Genomic DNA, 24,743 nt, shown 5'->3' on the forward strand with positions numbered 1-24,743 from the left:
TCTTCTGATTAATTTATCCTCATGACATCAACAATTAAACTACATTTTCAGAGCAGAGAACAATGTTGTTCCAATGAATTTAATAGAAAGTTACCACAGGAAAACAGCTGCAGTTTATCTTCTGGACAGAAAAAAAAAAAAAAACCTTGAAAAGCTCAAACTTTCAGCCTGCCTCTTCTCTGATTGACTTGTTTGTGGGGTATTTTGTGTTTGTGTATTCTTGAAGGTTCTCTCTCTTTTTCTATTTCCATATATTCCCTCCATCATGCTCCTCAGGGACCGAGTCAATTTTTTCGGAAGGTGCATCTTCGTGTTTCTACCAAGTCGATCATTTCTTTAGAGCTTGTAATTTTGGTTCACACTCGAATGATTTTCTGTTAAAAGTGACAACATATTATTTCGAATCTCAGTCACTAAAGTGTGATGACACTTGTAATCACTCCACGAGTACTGTTCATTAAGTCTGCATTTCCATTTTCCAAATGACAATGTGGCACAACTCTTTCCCAGTCGCTGTCAATGAATCCCTTTCTTTTTCTGATAAAACAAACAGTATTACTCATTGTGTGGCTCTATATTTAGTTTGCTCTGTCACTGTTGAAAGGACTCTTCATGCATAATGTGATTGCTTTCTGTTTGCTGCCAAGAGAAGTCACACGAAGTGTCGAATGTTCATTGGAAACAAAAAACTTTCTGAGGAGACTGAACTTGTAGAAATGAACAAATCTTTGGCTGCGTGTGACAATGATGGAAATATGATCCAATCAGATTATATTTCAGGAAGTCTACGCACACCTCAACCTGTCAGATGGTGGAGACTCGACTACAACATGTAAACAAGTGTGACTGATTCACTTATGCACGGCACCGGTACCGCCACCCCAGATGATGCATTCGCTGTTGGTTGTTTGCAGGCATCTCGTATGCAGTGTGTATTTTTCTGCATCCGTAAAGGTCAGTTTTTCCATCCCCGCCTGAATCATACATGACAAAATTACACAGAGAGCCAAGAAAAAATGCCCTAATGCATTAAACATATCACACCTAATCTTTTATGATGGGGATGATTTCAGTAACTTGTCACACCTGTCACACAGCATTTCCTTTGGATCTACTGATACGAGCTCCGCGTAAACCTGCAGATGCGCTCCGATACGAAGCACAACGCTCCATTTCTAAGAGTGGTGCATGGCGTTCACATTCAATAACGTGCACACGGCAAATGTGTAAATGTATTTATTGTATATGACATTTCTGATAAAATTGTGTTCACTGTTAGAAAAATACAAATTTCATCACCACATGTCAAAGACGCTGTATAATTGTCACCTACTCTTGTGCTGTCGTTCCACTGAATGTCAGAATCACACGTTGTCGCATCTTTTCAGCGAGCGTACAGTACGATCATGAGCTACCGAAGCAAAAACGCAGATCAAATCAAAGAGCTGACTATTTACAGTAAAATATTAAAGACCTGTGTGCTATGGGCAGTAAATTACCAAAGACTAGGCCTATTCTGCACTAAAGCATTCTGTTTGAGAAAATAAAATAACTTTGAAACTGCAGAATGAAAACACAGGAGAAGAAAACGGTGGCAAATTTGACAGCAACAAACACATTTTGGTGCACGTTCATCGATACATAGAGACCAAATTGGTTATTAATGACGTTCCAAGATAATGAAGTTATAATCCTTAACATGGTCCTTTATGATGGTAAAACCCAAATAAAAAAAAAATACCATTTATATTCGGTTTTAATTGTTAGTGGCAGGGTCCGCCACTCCTGCGATTTCAATCAAAACTTCAAACCGCCTTCTGGAGGGACACCGGCTACTGACAGTGGTTACTGCTGGAATATAGAGCTATTTAACACACAAAAACAAACTTACAGCAGCTTTCAGTGTTCAGCTGGTGAAACATTGGTTGGCTTTAATTGTGAAGCAATTAAAGGAAATGGAAGACTTGCACAAACTATGATTATCAAAAAAAAGGCGTCCACAAAAGACGACAATGGACATCAGTTTTAAATATTGCAGGGGTGGATGAGATGTATGCCACAGGCTTCACAGCTCCATCTCCTCAGCCATGTAACTGACTCCTGCTATCGTGTGGATGACTACTGTCGCCACGTTCAGCATGAATTAATAAAGTCTACATTAAAATGACAGTTTGTTTGGTTGCACTGTAAACAGATACACCAGCTCTTCTTCTGCTGTAATGCCGCCGACGGAGTAAAGCGGCTCAAGGATTGTTGCGATGTAATATTTCACCAACAAACACTGAAATCTTAAGGATTATAACTTAATATCTTTTTAAATCATTGTTTGCATCCAACATGTTGTTTTGTATATATTCAACAGCTCTCGAGGGTTTTAGCTATGTGCTGCAACAGAGTGGTAGGATGCCACTATGGATTGCAGGCTTTTCAACGGAAACCAAACACTGAACAGAAGACAACAGCTCACTCGATCGGAGAGGTAGGTAGAGACGGCTTTCTGACGCTCTGCATTATTCTACGAAGTCTGTAGCAGTTCGCTGAATTTCACAAATTACAGTAACAGGTCAAACTGGATAAAAAACTAAGTATAATCAGGTACAACAAAATAACCTCCATCATTAAAGTCATGCATCAGTGGAATATTTGTATATACATTCTTCAAAAGGTGACATCGATGACCTATGTGCCATCAGACCAGTGTTGGTAGTTGAAGAAGAGACCCCACGACAGTGTAAACATACAGTTTACATACTGTGAGTCTTGTTTTTTTTTAATTTTTTTTTTTTTTGGGAAAGCAATGCCTTTTCTGCCAGTTGAGCTTCCTGTTCCTGTTTTACTGAAATAAGAAAGGACGAACGGGGACACAACACTAATATGCAAGGTCCTGCGCTGACGGTCTGTCTGTATGTTGACTTATAATTTGATTGCGTTGACGAATGCAAATATGACCTGCTGTCTTCCTCTTTGCTGTTAACACAACATTAAACAGGATGTGCCCAGAGAATCACAGTATCCCAGCCTGACCCACTGAGGCAGTGAAGAGGAAAAAACAAACAAACTAACACATTACAGTTCTTCTGAGTCACTGGGCATCTCTGTCTGTCCCCACACTGCACGGATGAATGCACCTGGGAAGACTTTGTCCCCTAATTCTATTTGTTGGACCGCAGCTGAACCCTGACTTGTCAGAGACCACTCATTTAAAGCACCCGTACTGTTTCACGCTTTATTCATAATTCAAGCAGAGACACTCTTCCGGGGGTGTGCGTCGTTTTTTGTTTTTTTTTGTGTGTGTGTTTTTTGCGTGGAGATACAGCACCGTTTTTTGAAAGTCAATGGTTTATCCTAAAATTAACCAAAGCAGACTGAAAGATGTAGCTTGTAGGATGATATGCAGGGATGTAAACTGCTGATTCATTACCGGGATATCAACGTGCAGTATGCATTATGGAACGATGTGTTGAATGAGTGTCTACTTTTAAACCCCCTCATTCTTTTCAGTGCCAGTGGAAGCCTTGTTTTGCTGTGGGCCCAGCATACCAGAACAGCACAAAAATATTAGAGACAAACAACATCAACAACGAACCAACAACAAATGGATTCCATTCACATTTCAATGGAATAGCAGTCAGGATCACTCGAGCGTGGCAGCCTTCCAGTGCTTGATCAAGACCTATAAAATAAACAGACAACAAAGAAACTTTTGTCAGAGGAACCGTAATACTCCAGACTCAATATGAGATACACGAGCCATTTGTCCGGGCTCAAACTAAACAGTTATTAACTACTTTGGCATCTTGAATTACAAAATTGTTTATGCAATTGAACAGAAATTCCCCTCTTTCTTTCACTGTTTTATTGTGGTTACCAAACAGTCAAATTGAACATTAAAACCGCCGTCTGATGAGGAGTTCGATTGAACCGAGCAGGCCCATGATCAACAACATGACTGGATCTCTCTCTTCTGTTGCTCATTTCCTGATTCAAAACAGCCAGTCATACAATACAGGTGTATTTATTGGCATATTAAGCCGTTTCTGTTTGGAGTTTGGAATAACAGTTTCATCTAAGATCATAAATGCTTGTTGTATTGACTCTAACTGACTGTTCACTAAGCCACGCTACAGCCCTAACTGTAGAAGATATATAGTAAAAGACGGTGGTCCGACCTATCTGACGCCTCCACTGTGTTAATTTCATGTACTGTGTTGCTTTGCCGGCGTCTTTGATAGATACACAACCGCGCAACCTTGGACTAACTGCTAGCTTGAGGTAAACTCCAGCTGTCATCTTCTTTAGTCCGCGGCCCAACAGATAAATTAGGTCTCCAATGTAACGCTAATAAAAGTGTTGTTATTAATAAGATATGAAAGCATCAAACATGCATTTTAGATGAACTAGATGAATACACTTTGAAATAGTATCTTCAAAACAGAAAGTTCAATTTTATATAAGCTGATGTGTGAATCAGGGCTTTTCTACCCAGATGTCTTTGTAAGCAAACGCTGTGAATCGGTGTGTGTAGAGATCTGCCATGCTAATGCTGCTTTTTCCACCAAAATTAGTGGGTCTACACAGGTTTTTTACACCCCATCACCACTTCCCCCAGGCAAAGCAGCCGGTCTGTGAGCTACGTTGCAGATCACTGACGTCACGTTTCCACGTCACGTCGCCAAAAAACAGTTGGAACAGAAGAGAAAACAAAAATGGACCCATTGTGAAAGAAGTATCTGTAAAACGGTGGATAAATTCTTTAGAGCATCACAACCCCCACAAAATGCCTCGTTCCACTATCATAATTTGAGCCATTGGAAAGTCTAGAAGAGCCGCACAATGAAATTATTTTATCCCCATTCAAGTTAATTTCGATTCCGATTGGGTGATCGCTGTTTGCGGGAGAGTCTTAAAAAGCTACTGCATTGAACACTTATATCAAAATACTTTTTTCAGACTAACTCTTTAAACAACAATTATGCCGCCTCTGTTTTAAAATGAGCTTAAGTACATTGACACTTGATCCTAATGTTAAGTGAGGCCAGTTGCGACAATCACGGTGCACTTTTATTAACGTGGGTGCTATTTTGTCTCTAATCGAAATGCATTTAGTTTAAATGTGATGATAATTATGAAAATCTCTTTTTAATTTGTTATTATTAGATGACTAGTTTTTAATATTCACGCCTCGTACCACACTGGGCACAAAATGTCTGTTAAAATGTAACCGTATTAGTGAGGACATAAAGGCGTACATGAACATGATTTAAGTTTGATTTCCAGTAAAGAAGCTGTATCAGACTCTAATAAGGGGACTAGAGTAGGGCTCATGACATTTTCAAACTGAATTATTTTATTAACAGGACCTAACAGTTACAACCAGCTTGTATTAACTATGGAAATGCTCAGGCAGACATACAGTATTTCTAAGTATATATCTCACCCTAGCAGTGAAACTTAGGAGACCAGTGGGAGCACTTAATGATGCTTTGTTCATGTACATCCACTCTGTAAAAAGTCTTTTCAAGAGGATATGATAGTAATTCTGAGTGCATTGATACACTTCCTAATAGCGCTATTTAAAAGTTCAACACTCCTACATCTGCCTTTGAGGGAAGATATGAAAGTTTCAGAGGCTATTAATCTTAACTGGAGAATGAGAACATCATTCATTAAATCATCAAATATTTCAGCGAGGGAAGCCATTAAGTCCACTAAGTAATTCAAAACACTGTGAGGCTCTTCATAAAACTGCATTGAGCTGCCACCCTGTGATGTGTTTGAGTGTAACTCAGTGGTGGGAACACGACACAAATCCTGATTTACAGTTCGCCCCTCAGCTCCCATTTTTACAAGAGCGCTGGATCTGAAAATTGTCCAGGATTTACTCGTACAAACAAGCAGCAGATTTTGAGAACACTGCAACTAAATTATTCATGATAAATTACCATGAAAGGTCATGAAAGTCGGTTACTTACTGTGCTATCTTGCAGTTGGTTGTTGTAACAAAACGTCCTGTGTAGTGTATATTACACCTGATCACGTTGTTGGTGAAGTCCGATTCCAGCACCAAGAACTTGGGATTAACCTGGAGCTGAGAGACGAAGGACAGAAAGAACAGATCAATTCACGAGAATCATTACGTTTCAACAAACAGCTAACGGGCCCAAAACAAAACATGTGGGATAAAAAAAACATTGAACACAAGAATGTATGAGTCACTCTGTTTCAAATCAGATCAAGTTGTTTTTGTTTACACTTTCGATTCTTTTCAAACTTTATGATGTTAAACTATTTGAGACAAAAAAATAAAAGATACTTTCCATATCTCAGGTTCTGACAACGTTAGAGCTCCTGATATTAGAACAACATAAATCAAACAGCATTTTCAGCAGGAAATATGGAAACACTTTTTTTTTTTACCATTTCCGAAGACCTATAATGAAAAATATGACAGCTGCTTTCGCCTTTCAGTCATTTGGATCTGTTATGCACTGTTTCTTTGAAAGTGCAACAGTGAAAAAAAATAGTCCCAGGTACAAACATTTTAACTAATTCTTGACATTCATAATTTATTGTTTGGCACAAAAAAAAAATACACATAAAGATTGAGAACTCTCTAATGTAAGCAAAAACCTGTATCTGATTTGACATGGAACGACGCACATACTGTAGATATTTTTTGGTGAGTACATCTTGTACATACTGGCCAAATAAAATATGCATGAAAAATGGACAATAAGATGGATGGGGAAACCAGCGCCGCTGAGCCACAAAGTGCTGCAACCTGAAAAACTCCAGACGACGAGAAACCTTAAAAACTTTAGTGAGTTTATAACTCTTTTATCACCCAGATCAATTTGTTTTGGTGACCTAGGCCTTCCCTGTCTTTCATGATGTGTGGCCCTCTGCTGTTCACAAACTTGCCATGTCCACGCACAAACGATTCTCACTTGACTCCTACCTTCAGTATGTAGTTTCCAGGCTGGATGTCCGTGATATCGATCCACTGGCAGTCGATGTCCGCATTGTATGTGTCGTAGCAGCCGGGGCTCAGACCCTGAAGGAGCAGAGGGGAGGAGAGACACTCTTAAGGAAAACTGATCTAAGTCAGAAGCTTTTGCTTTTTAAGACAGTGGTCAAAAGGTGTGCTGCAATAAACATAAGCAGGCCAATGAATTAGAGACAGGTGTTGATGAAACAACCTCCAAAATATTGCAAAAATAATTAATCTGTCCGTTGTGGGTGATAAATAAAGGTTTACAATCAATTGTCGTAGTGGTTTGCTGTTGTTACCTGAGTGTGAGCGGTGCAGGCGTAGCGCTTCAGGTGACCAAAGTCACAGGTGGTGTCCTCCAGACAGAAGCTAGCCTTGTGTCCCTCGGCCACTTTACGGCCAGTGCTGACCTCCAGTAAATCATAATGGCTGAACTCATCCATACTGTGGTAGTGCCTGTCGGAACAAGCAAGGGGCCATGCATTTAGTAAAGTTATTAAGATGAGCAACCAAACGATTTCTTTCTATCTGTTGTGCCACGTGTGCCTCAGTAACAGTATTTAAGCAGAAATTATAGTCAGTTTATTAAGTTTATGAGGCTTTTAGGGCAATTAAATTAACATTTTCCTCAAATTTAGATTATGCAAACGGTGAATTTATAGACTGCATATTCAACCTGTTGACCTCGTCTGTCCACATTTTTGTAAGTGATGTTGCACCTTGACTGAACACATCATAAAGTATCAAAGGACAATGGATACTAATTAATGGCAACAGTAAAGTATTGCTGAAGCACGACATTAACACTCTAATGATGTATGAATGTTGTTAATTAGCTTGTATCAGTCTGCAAGATCGGAGGTGTTTGTGTGTGTGAGAGCGTGTGCGTTGGAGTGTATGCCTTTCTGTGTGTGTGTGTAACCTTGTGTGTGTATATCACCGTGTGTATGTGTGCTGGTTGCAGTGTGTTTGTGTTTGTTTGCACAGCTTTAGCAGCTTAGGAAGGCCTGGATGCACATGGCCACTGATCATCTCAACTGAATCTGAATATGAACCAAGTGACTCTGTCAATGAGCTGGTCCATTTGCAATCATCTGCAATATTAACTGCTGTATGGCTTGGACCTCTCCCAAATGTCAAAGTGACCCAGAATGCTATTCACTTTTTACAAGCCTGCCTTGCACAAAACGGTGGTACAGGAGCGTACTTAAATGGGGTAGGACAGCCTGGTATCACCAAATGTTGCCGAGTGTTTTAAAAATGCAACATGTAAGAATTCATACTTAAAAATTATAGGAGGCAACATATCACCAGAGTACCTGCAAACTGCTGCGAACTGTAGCTGCTGTTAGATAGTTAGCTCAATTAGCCGTGCAGCTCGCAGTCTTGACTGGGAGCTCTGGGACCAGGGTAGTGTTGGTGTTTACACTGCTCGCACAGGAGTTTTATACCAGAACGGGCCAGGGCTAGCTGGTTAGCATTTTAACTACAGCAGATATCTCTGCAACACAATATATAGACGTCATAACATCAAAACTGTTATTATGTCACATTCTGCTGAAAATTTTAGTTAATTATTGAAAAATTTCAACTAAAATTCTTACAACTTGTACCTTTAAGTAATTTTTGTGTGTTGTCATAATGCATGTTTTGCTTTTTCAGAATCATTTCAGTATTGTTACTGTGACAACCAAGGTTACCTAATGAGGGTCACCTGACTTAATTCCTTTTCTGCACATCCAACACTGAATGAATGACATGCGAAAAGCTTAAAAGGCATAGAAAAACTACAACAACATGTCAGTTTTAAGTTACTGTCTCTGATGACTCTTTGAAACTTTTGATCTCAATGGACCGTATTCACACGACGACCAGTTTCCTCTGTGGAAGGGAAGCTCCAATACCCTGTTGCTGTGTTCCAGGTTAGTGTAAACGAAGGGAATCTGACAAATTGTTTTTGATTAGCAACTGAAAAGATGATGGACAGTGAAAATCTGGGGCCATATTGTGACATATTACAAGGAAAAACAACATATCTGATAACTCACTAGCTAACCAGTGTCCTAGCTTACATTACCGTCTGATTACATTGGTGTGTTTCACTTCCAGGGTGAAACAAATGTGTCCAAGATGTGTATTGATACTATTATACTACTTCTTTCTTATGGTATAACACTGTCAAACAATAATGTTAGCTAGGAAGTGGCTGAATGCTAATAGAAGTTGTTGTCACACAGATGTTAATGGGTTGTGAATCAATCAGGAAGCAGTGAAATGATTACAATTTGTTACATTCCCTACATTTATACAACTTGCAACCTGAAACACAAGCAGTACCGTATTCAAGCTTCCCACCCTGAAGAGTCTTAGATACAAAAACAGCCTACGGCAATTCGGCAATGCTCAAAAGGAAGACAACTCACTTAAATTATACATTACAGGATTAAATTCACCTCCTAGCAGTCACTGAAATTATTTATTTCCACGATCCTTTGAATCTAAAATTGCGTGTTAAAGTGGTGTTGACTTTAGTTGTTGTAGCAGGTGAGGTAAGCACTGGATCTCTTACAGTCAGACAAACTCAGACTATATAAATATTGCCCTTTCGCCTTACTTCATGGCCCATGTTTCAACACAGCAACAGCTTTTACTGGAACAGTCATTAAAGATTGAAGGATGACTTGGAAGGAATAGTGGGTACTTTCCACTGATGGAGCAAGTGACCATTCAAGGACTCATTCTTTCCAAATGAGAGGCAATCAATTATGAGCCGCTCTCAGGTAGAAACCTGTCTGCTGTTATCTGAACACTATCTTTATCGTGACTATGGGCATAATTTACCTGTCTGTCTCTGTTAACATGCAAGCGTACATGGCCGTGTGTGTTTATAGACTTGTTTACCGCGGGGAAACATGGGCACACATGCATTTTGTACAATACATATGAGAGTGTATATTCAAACGTCTGTGTGTAGACCAGGGTGGGAACTGCAGGGCCTGGAAAGTTGAAGCACAGTCTTTGTTTGTATTCCCGAAACTGGCATTCATTACTGTGGCAGTCTTGAGATGATTATCTACAGTATATGTGTGTATGTGTGTGTGAACTAGAAAGACAGAGAGCGGGAAGCAGAGAGAAAGATTGGGAGTGGGAGGCGCTGGACTACGAGGTGCCTGGAAGGGTCCCCTGCCTCCTTGGATTCCTGGATCCCCTCACTGACTATGTCAACGACAGAGAATGTGTTGTTGGAAGGACGTATAGAGGATTTAACAAGAATAACTTGTAATCGTACTACACAAAACATTCCAATCCTTCGTCATCGTCATGAGTCATTTTCCACTTGTGTTGCAACAAACAAGACTTTGAGGGTTCCTCAGATCCCAGCTTGAAGTGTAAAACCGAGAACAACAGTAGGTTCTTTGAGAACTATTTAACAGTGTCAGTGCCAAACACTGGTCTCCCACAAAAATGAAACCAGGTCATGAAGACATAATACAGCCCAGTCGCCAGGATATAGTGGTAACCGTTAACTTCCCTGGAAACCACAGATATGTCCAAGTTTGTAAGTTTTGAGTCGTAGGCCAGTCAATGTACCATATTAACATTTGTGCAAACCGTGTCGTATCACATTCACATTACAGGTTTATTAGCTGACTTTCAGATCAGGAGATGGAGGGGACAGTGGTGGTGGTGGAGTTAAAGGTGATAGAGCTGCCAAGCGGGCAACCACAGTTCAAGTCTGCATTCAGCATTCGTAAGTGTGAAAACAATGGATATGCTTGAAAAGGGATCATGGTGTTTAAAAAAATTGCAAGCTTTACACCACTGGATATCTAGATACTGTATACTGGATAAGGTGTACTTGGGAAGGTTTCTAGCCATGTTTGTTGTGGCCAAAACCAGAGATTTTTCAGGGAAAGTCGCTCCATGTCCAGCTGAGTTTGTGGCGACCAAAACCGGGTATTTTTCGTTTTTGCTGGCAACAGAACAAGGTGTTTTTAAGGAGAGCTCGGGACATTTCCAGCTATGGTGATCGAAGCAGGTCTTTCAAGCCAAACCATGATGTTTTCCTGACCACAACCAAGTGTTTTTTGTGCCTCAGCCTAACCAGAGCATTGACACAGCATTGTGGCAGAAGAGAAAAAAGTCAATTGAGTAATAAATCTGTAAGAGAATAAAGAAGAACTCTATTATTACCATTTGCACTATAAAGAAAGAGGATTTTAATGACTTCCACTTGTTTCCTGTTTAAAAACTGTATAAAACAGTAACTCCTTCTGTGTCCTCATTTTTGTGAAATACATGCAGAATTCCAGCATTGTCCACAGCCCAGATACTCAAGAGGATGCTGTTCCCTTCCCTTCTTCTAATACTCCAGTGAGAAAAGATAGAGGGTGAACATACTGAAAAAGCAAAACTGTCAACTATACAGCTTATTTAACAGGAATGTAGGGCAGGAAAGTTTATTGTGAGAATCTGGGCTAGAGATTTTCTTCCCCTAAAGAGATTTCTTTGTTAACAAACACTCTGTCCCAGTAACCCATATCCATGCCATCACACTTTAGCAGCTCTGTGATGTGGTGTCACAGATTGACAAGGAAAATGGATTGATTTGTCATTCTGATCACACAGCCAATGGAATGATTGCCTTGGCTTTCTGCCTCTTGGGAACCACTGTGTAACTGCAGACTGATGTCAGACAGCAACAACACTGCCAATCTCCTAACGGCCAGTCAACATTCCTCTAAGATGAGGACAGTAAAGCAGAGCCTGGCGCTAGCATTAGTGGGTGGACTTACTGAAACTCAGATAAAAGACTGTCTACACGGAGTATAATGTCAGAAAAACAATGACGATACCCCTGAAATCACTTCGTCAGTCCCCCTGAGACATGCCACGACTGGCAGGCTAAGGCAACTAAAATCTGTCCTTTGCTAATTGGATCAAACGCACAAGCTGCAGAATATACCATTTTTATTGTGTTATTTCATTTCACACAGAGTTGGCTCTCTAAGGGACTCTATAGGTATGATTCCCATCTCCTCTTTAGACCAGGAAAGTGAAATATATGTCTACTTTCTTTGCCAAAAAGGAAAAATCTTGTCTTTTCTCGCAGTCTGGCCTTCTAGGGCACAAAACAGATCTTGTAGGATACAATGACACCCAATCTTCCATCTCAAGTCAAATGACATTGACGTGCACCACATCAACCAACTGGAAATGGTCTCTGTGATCTCCAAAGCTTTAGTATGTTGCTAAGCAGTAAGGGTGTGCTGGGATGGACCAATTGACTACAGTGTTTTACTTTTCACCAGAAAAATGGCAATCCCACCCTAATTTTGTTAAACAGGGTTACATTAAAAATCTATTCCTACTCAAGTGTTGTCTCCTTCGCGTGTCCACCTGGATATAATGAGGCCAACTGGCGTTCATAAGTTGGTTAACATTAGACCCATCGTCACCAGAAACACGGCTGTATAAGCGATCTGTGCAAGAAGCTTATTAATACCTATATTCAAATTTCTTGTTATGCAGTGACATCTAGTGCCAATAGTAATTAAGACAGATGCAGAGGAGGTAGTCAGGTGTCATAGTATCAAGAGCCAGAGAGCCCACATATGGAGAGGGGAGTCAATGCCTTTGCCATTGTAGGATTGGTAATTTAGCATCCGGTATACCTGTTGCAGGTACTCTCCAATGGTTATGTCATTTGTACAAGTTCAATTAGGTTTGAATTAGAAGTGCTTAGTGCATGCACAAATGAATCTTGATCAACAAATTCTCTAAATAAATCACCATTTGTGATTGTGTTGGTGCAGAGCAGAGTTGTAGTGTCTCTTAAGTTGAAAAAAACTCACCCTGAGTGGCCCAGGAAATGCAAATCATCATCGATCATTGTTCAGTACATATGGTAAATATTATTCAAGGAATATTATCATTTACAAATTCACTTTTCACTACAGCTACTGTGGATCAGGAATTTTTAGAGCGTGTTTTATAATCAAAACTAACCACCAGATCTGTCCATTTTAAAATGCTGCAAGAACTTGAATTATGGGTACACTGAACAACATATACACACCTATGTGAACAGACATTAGTTACATAAATTAATACATTTTTTAAGAAATAAATCAGGTTAACATAAGAATGTTTGCTGAATAGCTCCCTGGTAACCACAACAGCCGATATGGTAGCCAGTAAAGCATAACTAGCTGACTGGGAAAATCTGCTTTGTATTAAGTACTCACTGATGACAGCTATGCCACTCCCAAGTATGACGTGGCCTGTTAGGCATGAAGTCGGCAGTCCCCTTGTTCTTCACCCTCTGTGGGAATCGCAGCAGGACCCTTACATCATAGTCGGTGGTCTCAGAGCCATAGGCAGTGCTGAATGGTGGACACATATTACATTTAGACAAAAAAAAAACAGTGAGGGAAACTGCACAAGTGGCTGCAAAAAGAATGTCGGCATGTCTGCTTCTCATAACTAAGATAGGGAAAGAAAAAAGAGCAGGACTGGAAAGGCTCGGAGGCAGGAGTATATCTACTAAATAATTCATTCTACAGATTACAGCCATCTCTCCAAATACACAGTTTCAACACGGGGTGAGGGAGCATTCTGTTGCACGATTCACTTTTTTGTGTGAAAGAGGAGGCACAACCTCGAGTTCACAATACCACTGAAGATCTAAGCCATTCGTCTTGCGGCTGTTGTTGACAATGGAGTGTATGGCAAATTACAACAGCCCATCTGTCGGTGATTGCTGCAAACCCAGACAGGATATGAAAGGGCTTTGAGGGATGGCTCTGCTTGTGATGGGAAGAGGGCAAATAGAGCAGCCATGGGGACAGCACACTTCCATCATTTCAATAGTGTCCTTAGTGCAGAGGCAGTCAAAGGGCCCAGGCCCGGGGCTCAGGGGATGCTATCACCACCACAGAGAAATGAAACTAACGATAGCCTGTATCCCCGAAGGTGACCAGGATTTAGTTCACTTATGTTTTGCTGTTGGTCAACTTTTTTCATTATCTCTTTCAGATATTGTTGCGCAGAGCTGTTATAATCCTGAAGGCTATGCTACAATTGTGGATGGTTCACTTGCTGGTCAATGCTACCTAAAGGTGAAGCAGCTTTTGAAAAATGGGAAGCTTTCATAGCCATTAGCGTTCTGATGTTAATGCATGATCCAGAGCAAGGTACAATCTGGACAGGACACCAGCCTGTCATTCAACAACATCTGTCACTAACATGAAAGCATTGACATGAAAACAGAGCCCATAGCGGCAAGAACGTGTGAAAAGTAAATAAATACATCAATAAATAAATAAACACAAGCCGGTAGAGGACATCCAGAATGGGGGTTTACCTTGACAGACATTTTTCTTCAGCAGCACAGCGGAGAGAATACATGTGGGCTCTCTGGATGTATGTGGAAGCCTGGACATAGTTGGGATCAGGAACCAGATCTGGCAAACCTGAAACGATAGACGGACTGCTCACCCTATACTGTCACATGTCTACTTTAAATAACACACAATCGTGTTTCATAAAGGGTAAAAGTAAACAGATCTGGTTCTAAAACTGAAAACAAAAGAATAATTACATATTAGATCAGAAAAAACATGATAACATACACCATATTTCAACAATGTAATTAAGTGATCGGTAATCTGTGATGGATCACCTTTTTTAAATTCCAGCCCTTGCATTCCAGAAACAGAATCACTCTTGTACATATCTGTCATCAATTTCTCATTACCTGGTATTTATTGTGGTGCTGATGAAGGATATGATGGGCAACAATTCAGCGACAGGGCCCACAGTTCAAGACTGGGTCACTCTGGAGAGAGCCCTTGGCGACTAATTACTGTGCAGTCCAGATTGTTATCGTGGTTTCCTAATGAGACACTTTTGCTCCATAGGCCTCTCAGACAGGGGTGAGTTTGGGGTGAGAGAACACAATTACAGTTTGGCCTCTAGTGAGAAAAATACCCCAAAGTCTGAGACATATATGACTACTGCAATATTATTACATTACCTTAACTTCCAGTGTGCAATACTGTACAATTTTACTTTTACCAAATCTATCTTGTCCGTAGGGGAAAATGTTTATATCAATGATTTCTTGCCATCTTGGCTAATGTGATGTGATCTTCTATGACACTAATCTTAATATGAACATGTCACTTCAACTTAACCTTTGATATAGTAAATGTAGGATGACTAGCCATATCTTTTGGGGGTGAGGCTAAACTTGGAACAATCTGAGCTACAGTATTAGAGGGGTGCAACCTGTGTTTTTCTTTTACTTTTACGTTTACTTTGGTTTCTGCAAACAAGTGACAGAGATTAAGAGATGTAGGTAGGCATAGGTGCACAGAGATACAGTGAGAGAGCCAGACAGAGACACAGAGAGGGAGAGCGTGCGTGCCATGGCAAAACAACAGTGATCTCACACCACTGCTGTTTTTAAAGTGGGCCACTGACCAAGTCTGTCAGAAAACCTGAGGAAACAAGTAAAAAAAAAAAAGCAGGCCTGACTTGTCAGAGTGAATGTCTCTCTGTCCTGTTCCCAGCAAAGGCCATGCCAGAAAGGGTCTCTGGTGTAGCTTATCACCCCTCTATGTTTAGCCCACAAAGGCCAGACACGGCTATAATGTGAGCTTGTTCAGGCAACTGAAAGTCAAACCATCTGACCTCTGAGCCTGGAAGCATTCATAAAATCACCAAAACGATGTGAAACCTTTCATTTCTCATGCAGCAAGCTTGAAGCAAAAAGGAAAATAGATGAAATGGATACACTGTTATCTTTTCATTTTGGACTGACATGAAGGCCTTTAGTTACGGCCTGTTTATGGAAACCAGATAGGAAGTTTCCTATTTTGTATTTGCACAGCGTTTAACATCCAGGTGAGTCCTCCCTCCCCAGCTGCAAGTTTAAATAAGCTTTGCCTTTGCGGGCCTTGTGTAAACACCCCATCTGACAGCTCTCTATGAGGCAGACGTATAGGACAGGAGGAAGCTTCCTGGGGCAGACCATGTAAACACTGTAAGACCAGTGTGAAACGCCGAGGTTTTCCTACAGCACTCGCAACCCCATTTTTTTTTTTATCCTCACCCCAGGAAGGCTTTGTTCTCTGGCCCCTAATCTTTTGAAATGTGAAATTGGGTCTCTTTCAAAGGGATAAAGTGTATTGAGAAGCCAAAGCTGATCAGCTCTCGACAGCATGTGACAAAGCCACACATTACACTCTAAGTGGGGCACAGAGAAAAGAAACTGAATCTTGCCATGCTTTTCATAGCATCTAATATAAGACATGAGGGCTCCCTCTCTAGACACTCTACACACTATAGGCTGTTAGCTGCTGAGGACTGACAGATTGGGATACTTGAAATTCAATGAGGTCATTTGAAAAAATGATTAAAAAAAATCAAAATTGCATCCGGTGATTAAGTACTACTTCTGCAGCTTTTTATCAGGTCATTTATATGCCTTTAATGCTCTCTTTTTATTACATCTTATGTGATTTCAAGATTATCAACCATTTTACTTTTGGTGGCCAGTTGATGTATTACAGGTTAATTTCGGCAACAGTGAGATGCTAAAAGCGTTTCCCTTTATTTGAAGATATCATGGTTAAACTAATGAGTGAAATAAGTGCCGCTCTGCCTTGCAGCTGCCATAATGAATTAATCTGCAGCAGTTACGGTCTAATTACTCTCACCTATACTGCTTGTGGCTTTGTGAGGGAATATGAGAGTAAGGACGAGTAATTGGGATGGTAAAACTTTATATTCAAGTCCGTGTAATAAGCGTTACTTAACAGGTAAGACTGCCCTTAGAAGTCCTTATAAGATGCTTGGTAACATTAAAAAGAAGCATTTTTTGTTATATTTGTAGAGAAAATAAAAAATCCAGTAACTGTGGCTGTTGCAGGCCTGAAACGAGCCCATCCAATCATCTCATTCAGCCTGGATGTAAAGATTGGACAGGCTACCTTGTCTGTCTACCTACGTATAATCCTCCCTGGGCACACTCTGCCCTTTGCACTCATTCCTTATGACCAAAGTCTACCACAGTGCTCGGTGGATGTTTTGCTGAAGCTATTGGCGAGCTAGTGGCACAAGAATGTCAGAGAAAGTGCAGCCAACATTTCCCAAAATTACAAAGAAGCTTGACAGTGATGAGTACTAACAATAGCCACATTCGTCGTTTGTGTTTCTTATGATAATATTCAGTGCTGTCTTATATGTGAGTGAGACATGAGGTAGTTGGATAAGCATACAGCCCCTTCGCAAAACAGAGCTGCATACCACACATCCGAGGTAACTATCGCACTGGGTAGCCTTTTCGGTCTTAGGTATTTTCATATTGGCAATTTAGCTTGTGTTTAGGCCAACGTGATTGAAGCATTTCAGCATTTAAAAATAATTGTTTGTTTGTGTTTGTCTCAAAAGCTAAGAGAGCGTGTTGAACGTGGCGAACTAGCTGCTTGCATATCTCCAAGCTGGCCATCAGCTGTGACTGTGTAGTCAGTCAGTGCACATTCATGTGTTCAAGTCTGAGGTGAGGCTTGAAGGGAGGAGGTGTGATATTTTCAGTTGGATACTTCTTCAATTTTGCTTGCTTTTGCTGGTTTCTCCAGCTTTAACAAATCCTTAATTATGCACAGTTGACTGTGCTCATGGCAGTCCCTATTAAAGTTTATTTCAATTGGCTTTTGCCTTTAGGAGAGTAGCAGAAGGCTGGAATTGGACCCAGGCTCCCAGAAGCCCAGTTATCATCAATTAACGTAAGTAATTTGAGTAAACTGTGTATTTCAAAAGAGTCTGAAAACGTGATGCAAAACATCCCTAATCACATTATCATAAAGTTAACTGTTAAAAAGTAAGGGTGCCCAGGTAGCCCACCTGGCAGAGAGCAAGCCCCATGTACCAAGGCTGAATCCTTACTGAAGCAGCCCTGGTTTGAGTGGCTCCAGCCAGTGGCCCTCGCTGCATGTCTTGCATTATTAAAAAAGAGTAATAATGTTGTGCCATGAAGCAGTGCAACAAAAATGTCAGCTTCTCAAAAGCTCCCAATGGCTGAATCTTTATCACAATGATTACTGGGAGCACTAAGGCATCTGCACACATGTTGCTTTTTGTTCTGTAGAAATGGCCCACAGCTCCAGAGTGTCTAATGAATGATGGTTGCGGGGCTCACAGCACACTAGACGGGGACTGCTGCACAGTAAGGCAGATCATTGAGTGAAACAAAGGTAAATCTGCATTATTAAGAGGCTGAGAATCTCATTGGTGGTCCTCATTTCCTGTCAGCTCGGACCAGACAGCCTCTAGAAAACACAGAAAACTTTATATGTTCGAATTTCACTGAGTTAATCATCCCCTCAACATTAACAAGAGAAACCACTTCCTCCACAGTGAAGTGATGCAAGGTTATGAAAACAAACTGTCTATGTTACAGAAGCCATTTTTTTTTACTACACATTTGACGCTCCTCGTTCTTCCCCCAACAACTCTGACTAAATATTTCTTTAAATTCCTGTAGCTGAAGCAATGGACCCCATGTGTTACAGGGACTTTCCACACTCTCCCTCCCTCTCAGAAAGTGGTGAAGTGCTGTATCCCCCTCCCTTGTTTCCCCTCTCCTGTCCTCAATCTCAGGAGGCAGCCACTGCACACCAACAACCCCTGTCACCAGCCCCCCCTATGAGGTCACCAACATTACCCAACTCCACACGCCTCTTGAACCAGTCTGCTTTCACGTAGCGCAGAGCTCCCCACACAGAAACACAGAGGTTCTTGTGTGTACTCTCTGTGCATTGGCAGGGCTTGCTCAACACCTGGTTTCAATAACCGCACAAGTGGGGGAAAGATGAACCTTGCGTCCACTTTGCTTTGTTTGTAAACTGGAAAAAAGAGGTTGAATTTTAAGCAGCTGTTTCATTCTGATTACTTCATGTATCTGACAAACATGCAAGATGAATATTGGAAAAACATGACTGTGTAGTTGAGGGGGTGGTGAGCTCATTACTCCCCTGGGTTCTACATATTTCAAATTCATATGCCCAGCAGTAACAGAATTCACATAGCAACCTTCTCTTTTTTTGCCTCAAGGACAGAAATACCTTGGGTGAATGCTTACAAGTGAACATGTTGCCTGTTTTCACTGAAAATGTTAAATATGTGAACACCGCTCCAAATTTGCATCTATTGACGTCCCACAAACACCCATGAGTCACCGCTTCTCCTCATAATATCTAATGTTGGCCAAACAAAATGGGAAACTAAAAATACATTCATTAAGTTTACAAAACCCAAACATATAACTAACTGTACCTCTCTGTTGTGGTCGATAAACACTCCCAACGTTCATACTGGGGTTCTCAAGGGCAGAGTTTGGAGAATTTCTGCCTGGAGGAATGGGCTGCAGGAAAGGAGGCTGGGGTCTCCCAAATGGAGGAAACTGCTCATATTGAGGGCTCCCGACTTGTTGTTGACCAGCTGCTCCTGTCCTGTCCACAATCACAGGAGGAGCCTGGTTGACATCGGGGACAGGAGGAGCAGAGTCCTCGTTGTAGAGACTGTGGGTGTATCTGCGGTCCAGACGATCGTACGGTGGTTGGGGAGCGCTTGCAGGCACCACAGGATTGGGCCCGTAGCCATAAGGCTGGTAGTAACGGTAGGCATCGTCTGTAAAATCAGAGGGAGAGCCTGGGACCACTGGGGCCAGACCCCCTCGATATCCTCCTCCAGCATACCCCTGTCCAGCACTGTACCCTCCACCACCATATCCTCCAACGACAGGCTGAAAAGGTGGTTCGTAGCTCCTGACTGGTCCCTCTACAAAACTAGAGTCGTAAGGTGATGGTTGATAGGGAGTCTGAGGGGGAAATGGGTACTGTGGGTAGGATGGTACATTATAAGAGGAAGAAGAAAAGGATGATGACGATGATGATGATGACGATGAAGAGCCTGTGGATGGCCTGAAGCGAGTGGTAGAGGATCCTTGGAACTGGCTGCCACCTGTGCTGCCTGCAGTCTGTCTCCAGTTATCAGGCACTTGCCCAAAGCCAAAAGGATGCCTTGCCTGCCCACGGACAGTCTCAGAGGATCCTCTTGATGGAGCCTGTCGTCGGACATTGCCTCCCTGAGGTCTACGTGTAGAGCGCCCACGTGTATCTGCCACAACCACCCTGGGACTCCTGTCCTCGGCCCCCGCCCCAGCAGGGACATATTCAGCTCCACTGTTCAGCAGGCTGAACACCCGGCCATTGTTCTCCCACTGAATCACCTGCCTCCAAGGGGTGGCGGAGCTGTCCTGCTCCTGGTCCCGACTCTGGCTCTGCCCCTGAGTTTGTGTGGCAACCTGAGCCTGCCCTGAGCCCAGCAGGATGAATACCAAACATGCCACAACAATAGGCAACATACTGGCTCCAAAGACGCCACAGCTCACCACAGAGGAATAAACCCTTCCAGTCCACCAGCAGCTCAAACTCAAACCACCTGTAGCTCTGTCAATAAAACATGTGTATCCTCCTCCCGCGGGTACAGCTTTGGTGTGAGTGTTGAGACAGATGCAGGGTTGAGAAGTAAGCCTGTGGTTGAGTGCATCTGCAGGTCTTCACTGCCAGTAGTAGAGGAGGGTTGAATGTGCATCCAGGAGCAATCACACGCAGGAGAGTGAAAGTGGGGCTTCAGAAGACCCACTGGTGGTGTTACCGTCTGTTAGTGCTATGAGAATATGTCCTGACTTCTTGTCGGTCTGCTGGCTCGCCTGTCAGTAGACTGAGCATTGCTCTCTGCCTTCTGGAAAGAAGTGTCTGTGCACTGCACAACTGCAAGCCTCTATTTGCCTGATTGCTTACAATGGGCTGTGAAAAAATCTCAAACTTTTTTTAAGGAGAGGTCCCACATGGCCCTAGTGCTAGTGATGTTTCCTGGCCTGCAGCAGCCAGGGCTCCATGAGGCTTCCAGAGTCAACATTACCATCTGCAAAGGCATTCAGACATATAACACATCTCACTCCCGATGGCTCGGGTCCTTCTCTCATCTTGTAAAGATAAAATAAGCGTGACTTTGTTTTATCCACAGGTGTTTCAAGGCTTGTTAGGGTTGTTGCTTTGCCTTCAAACCTTTAAAAAATTGCAATAAGCATGTACAGATGTGAACTTACCTAACTGTTAACAGCGGCACCCAGCCTCAAAGAACCAGTGATGCAACCTACACATTAAACAGCAGGCTCTTTATACTGAATCATACTGTAAAACATTGTATGTAGTCATTTTTGGAAGTTGCTGAGTGCACAATGAGCAAATTATCAGATTATGCTCTCTGTTAATATGCAGTATGAGCTCACACGAGTGAAATAATGTCACCTCATAACACAATTCTCTGTTTACGAGGTGAATATGTTGGGAAATGTGTTGCCCCATATACCCCACCCTAAGAAATATCAAACTGAGGTCAATTAGGAAAGTGTTCAAAACCCTCCTCCCACCACACACACACACACACATACACACACAAACATGCATCACCACCTCTCTCCACCCCTCATTCCCCTTGTTGCTTGTCGAACACTGAATGCATAAAAGACATGCATACATGCAGCGCTCCCCGCCAAGACAACACCGTGTGTGCTGTTGTCTGTGAGCAGCATCAAAGCACTGTTGCACTCTGAGACCCTTATTTACACAAATATTCTGAGAAACAAGTCATTAGTAAACACATTCAAGTGGGATTTGAAACAGCTCGCTCACTGCTCGCCTTGATAGAGTGCATGCAGAATCAGCTGTTTGCAACGTATTTTCCTTGGCATGGGTCGCATGGGCAGTGACCACAATGACCACAGACCAAAGAAAGGAAAGCATTTCTCCAGGGGTGGAGCAGTCAGTGTTCACTTTGCCTCTCCGAGGCAGGATCCAGAAAAACAACCTGATGCACACATGCTGATTTCAATTTGTGTCCTCTAATACAAACAGGCAAATGCACTGCAAAGAAAAGCTCCATCATGATCATCTCTGCACCGTAGAATGTAGTGAGCAGTCTTCAGGGGAGATGATAGGGCATGAGGGTGTAGCTGAGTGCATCAATGCTGATATGATATTGATATAATATCATTACTATGTATATATACAGTATATCTGGGTCTGCAGACAGGAGCTGTCCCCTCATACTTTTTACATTTTATACAACTTAACATTGTCATTTTCTTCTATTTTAACAAAAGTAGTTTTATTTTTGCCTGTCAACAGCTTATTTAAAAGTAACACCATAAATATTGTAAAATAATGTGTGTAAAATGTGTACAAAGTCATCCTATTTATGAAATGAATCCGAATCACAGGTAATACTTAATAAAACTTTGATTTGTGCAGGACAATTATAAGATCAAACCTAGAAAGGCATGCAGTAGAGTGCATACCTCCGCCAAGGTCCAATAGTCACCTTTGATTCAATCAAGCCAAATCCACAATCTAGGGTCAGCATTCAATTGTATTCACTCATAGATATCAGCCACCTAAACGCCTGAATTTATTTCCATCAAGATCCATGCAGTACTCCCTGCGACATGAACGAAAATGTCACAATGTTTAAGTAGTGAGGCAAAATAATCCTCGAACCGTCCATTTGTCCGTATCCACACCAAAAGTTAACGGGGTCTATTCTGGGCCGAGATCCATCCTCCATCGAAGATTTGTGAAAATCTGTTTAGTAGTTTTTGTGTAATCCTGCTGACAAACCAACAAAAGGGCCTGGTGAAAACAACGTACTTGGCAGGGCTAATAAGAATGTATGAGACCAGCTTGTACTTATATTCAGTGTAATGTTTAACCATCAGTACACTACCACTAGCATGGTGAACTATATCTTCTTGTATTATTCTACTTTCACTAGCTCCCATAATGTATTTAGATCTTGCTTGCTGCGATACCTTATGAGGGTTTTTGACTTCAAAGTGGCACAAAGGGAAATTCCTTGTGGAAGGACAGTGTCAGATGCTTTTACACTGTCACTTTGTTTAGTGCTTCTTAAAGCCAGGATTCGTTCTATCTCTTGGATCAGTCTTGTTTTCCTCCCCAACTCCAGCATTTGTATTACATGCCCTTTGACTTTTTTGTTTTGGTTATATTCAGCTCGAGGGTTTTTTTTCTTAATTACAGATTGATCCCAGGGGATTTTACTCAGAGACAGAAATTGCAGCTTAAAGGAGGCAAAGCTACATCGAGCCTAGGGATGCCTTGAAATCTTGTCACTGAGACATTCCACAGAGATTAGTTGGAGTTGAGAGGCAAGGTTGGTTGTTTTTGTGTGACTGCTGTGTGAGTCTCCTGTCTGCTGGAAACACCATGTACTCTGTGAAGTTTGGTGAAAGAACGCATTGATCTAAGTGACTATGCAGCACAGGAGGAAAGCCCAGGGAGCAGGCATCCTGCTGAGAGCAACCTTTAGCTGCACAGACTCACAGCTAGGGATGCTCTTATATACTTACAACTACATTCATCCTCTATGTCAATGCAGATAGCAGATAAAAGTCGTCAAATGTTATGAAACAACAAACATATTAGTGTTTTTAGCCCAGAATTCTACTGATTAACGTATTTTCTGCAATGATAAATTACATCCTGGTTCTGTTTCCGAGTGCTGCAGTGTTGATTCCAGCGTGGCCAAACATAGTCTTGTGATCCGACTAACAAAGGTTGTGAACTGATAAATGTTTTTAATCAGGCTAGCTGCCACATATTTTTCTGTCAAAACAGATGCCTGTTCTCCATGGAAACAGGTTTTTGTGCCGTGCAATTTTCACGCTAATTTTGACAGCTGACAACACAAGATTACATGAAGAGACAAACAGATCTCATAATTATGACAAAATCTTTTCAACTTTGCAGCTGTCAGATGTTGCAAGAGTTGCATTTTGCAATTTATGTATTTGATCTCTCCTTATTCCAAAAGGAAAACGTCTGATATACAAATGAAAGACGGATGAAGAACATGCAGAAAAACTGCCCAAATTATATTGGCTGCCAGCGTCGAACGGCTCCCACCCTGCACATTCAAAACACACTCTGCATTTATGTTCAAAGAGTTAGAACGGTTCAGGAAATATGTTGTTATAAACTGAGACTTCTGTGACGGTTAAATTTGTGTACTCAACCACTTCCTGAAATCGGTCAAGGATTTGACACGTTCAGCATTTTGTTGTCCAACAGCTTCCCTTTCCAGCTCTAATCTGCTGGAAAAACATTAAAAAGATTGCTGTGACTGCATTTTTCTGAAGAACATTAGCAGCTATTTTGCAAAAAAAAAAAAAAATTGGGTCATGGTGAGGATTTTTGTCATTACTGTTAAATCCAAACCTTACAGAAATGTGCAATTGTTGTTTAGGAGCATACATTTGATTTGTCGTGAAGGTGTTAAAATAGGGCATTTCAATTATTTACTGCCGCAGTAAAATGAGTTAAAAAAAAAACAAACAAACATGGACAACAAGACAATACAGAGCCCAAACTACAGTAGTACCAGAGGTGGCAAAAGTACACATATTATTTACTCAAGTAGAAGTACAGATACAACTTCTTTCCTCAAGTTAGAGTAAGAAAGTACAGGCTGTGCAAAGCTAACTGAACCTGACGTCATATTAATATAATTCAAAGACTATCGAACTTAAAGGTAGAATCAGTAGGATTTGTCTTAGCCGGTCATAAACGCACCACAAAGATAGTTGAGATGTTGAGTCTCATTC

General features: G+C 41.5%; 1 protein-coding gene across 4 annotated transcripts in view; it reads right to left on the minus strand.

Moving 5' to 3' along the window:
* Nucleotides 1-1,220: 1,220 nt before the first annotated feature.
* The window catches only part of LOC311260355 (lysyl oxidase homolog 1-like), a 186,169-nt gene continuing 162,646 nt past the window's right edge, over nt 1,221-24,743 (minus strand). For 3 of the 4 annotated variants that reach the window (XM_084358073.1, XM_084358071.1, XM_084358072.1), the window contains exons 3-8: nt 14,358-14,466; nt 13,240-13,377; nt 7,291-7,447; nt 6,959-7,054; nt 5,973-6,088; nt 1,221-3,673 (exon numbers count right to left, since the gene is read on the minus strand). In XM_084358073.1, coding sequence (XP_084214199.1) covers nt 3,667-3,673; nt 5,973-6,088; nt 6,959-7,054; nt 7,291-7,447; nt 13,240-13,377; nt 14,358-14,401 — 558 coding nt within the window. In that variant the 5' untranslated portion in view covers nt 14,402-14,466 and the 3' untranslated portion in view covers nt 1,221-3,666. Of the gene's footprint in view, nt 3,674-5,972; nt 6,089-6,958; nt 7,055-7,290; nt 7,448-13,239; nt 13,378-14,357; nt 14,467-19,333; nt 20,815-24,743 lie in introns of those variants that run through there. The other variant, XM_084358070.1, reaches the window with a different exon arrangement.

This window comes from Pagrus pagrus, assembly GCF_965226575.1.
Source record: "Pagrus pagrus genome assembly, chromosome: 1".
In the NCBI taxonomy this organism is placed as follows: Eukaryota; Metazoa; Chordata; class Actinopteri; order Spariformes; family Sparidae; genus Pagrus; species Pagrus pagrus.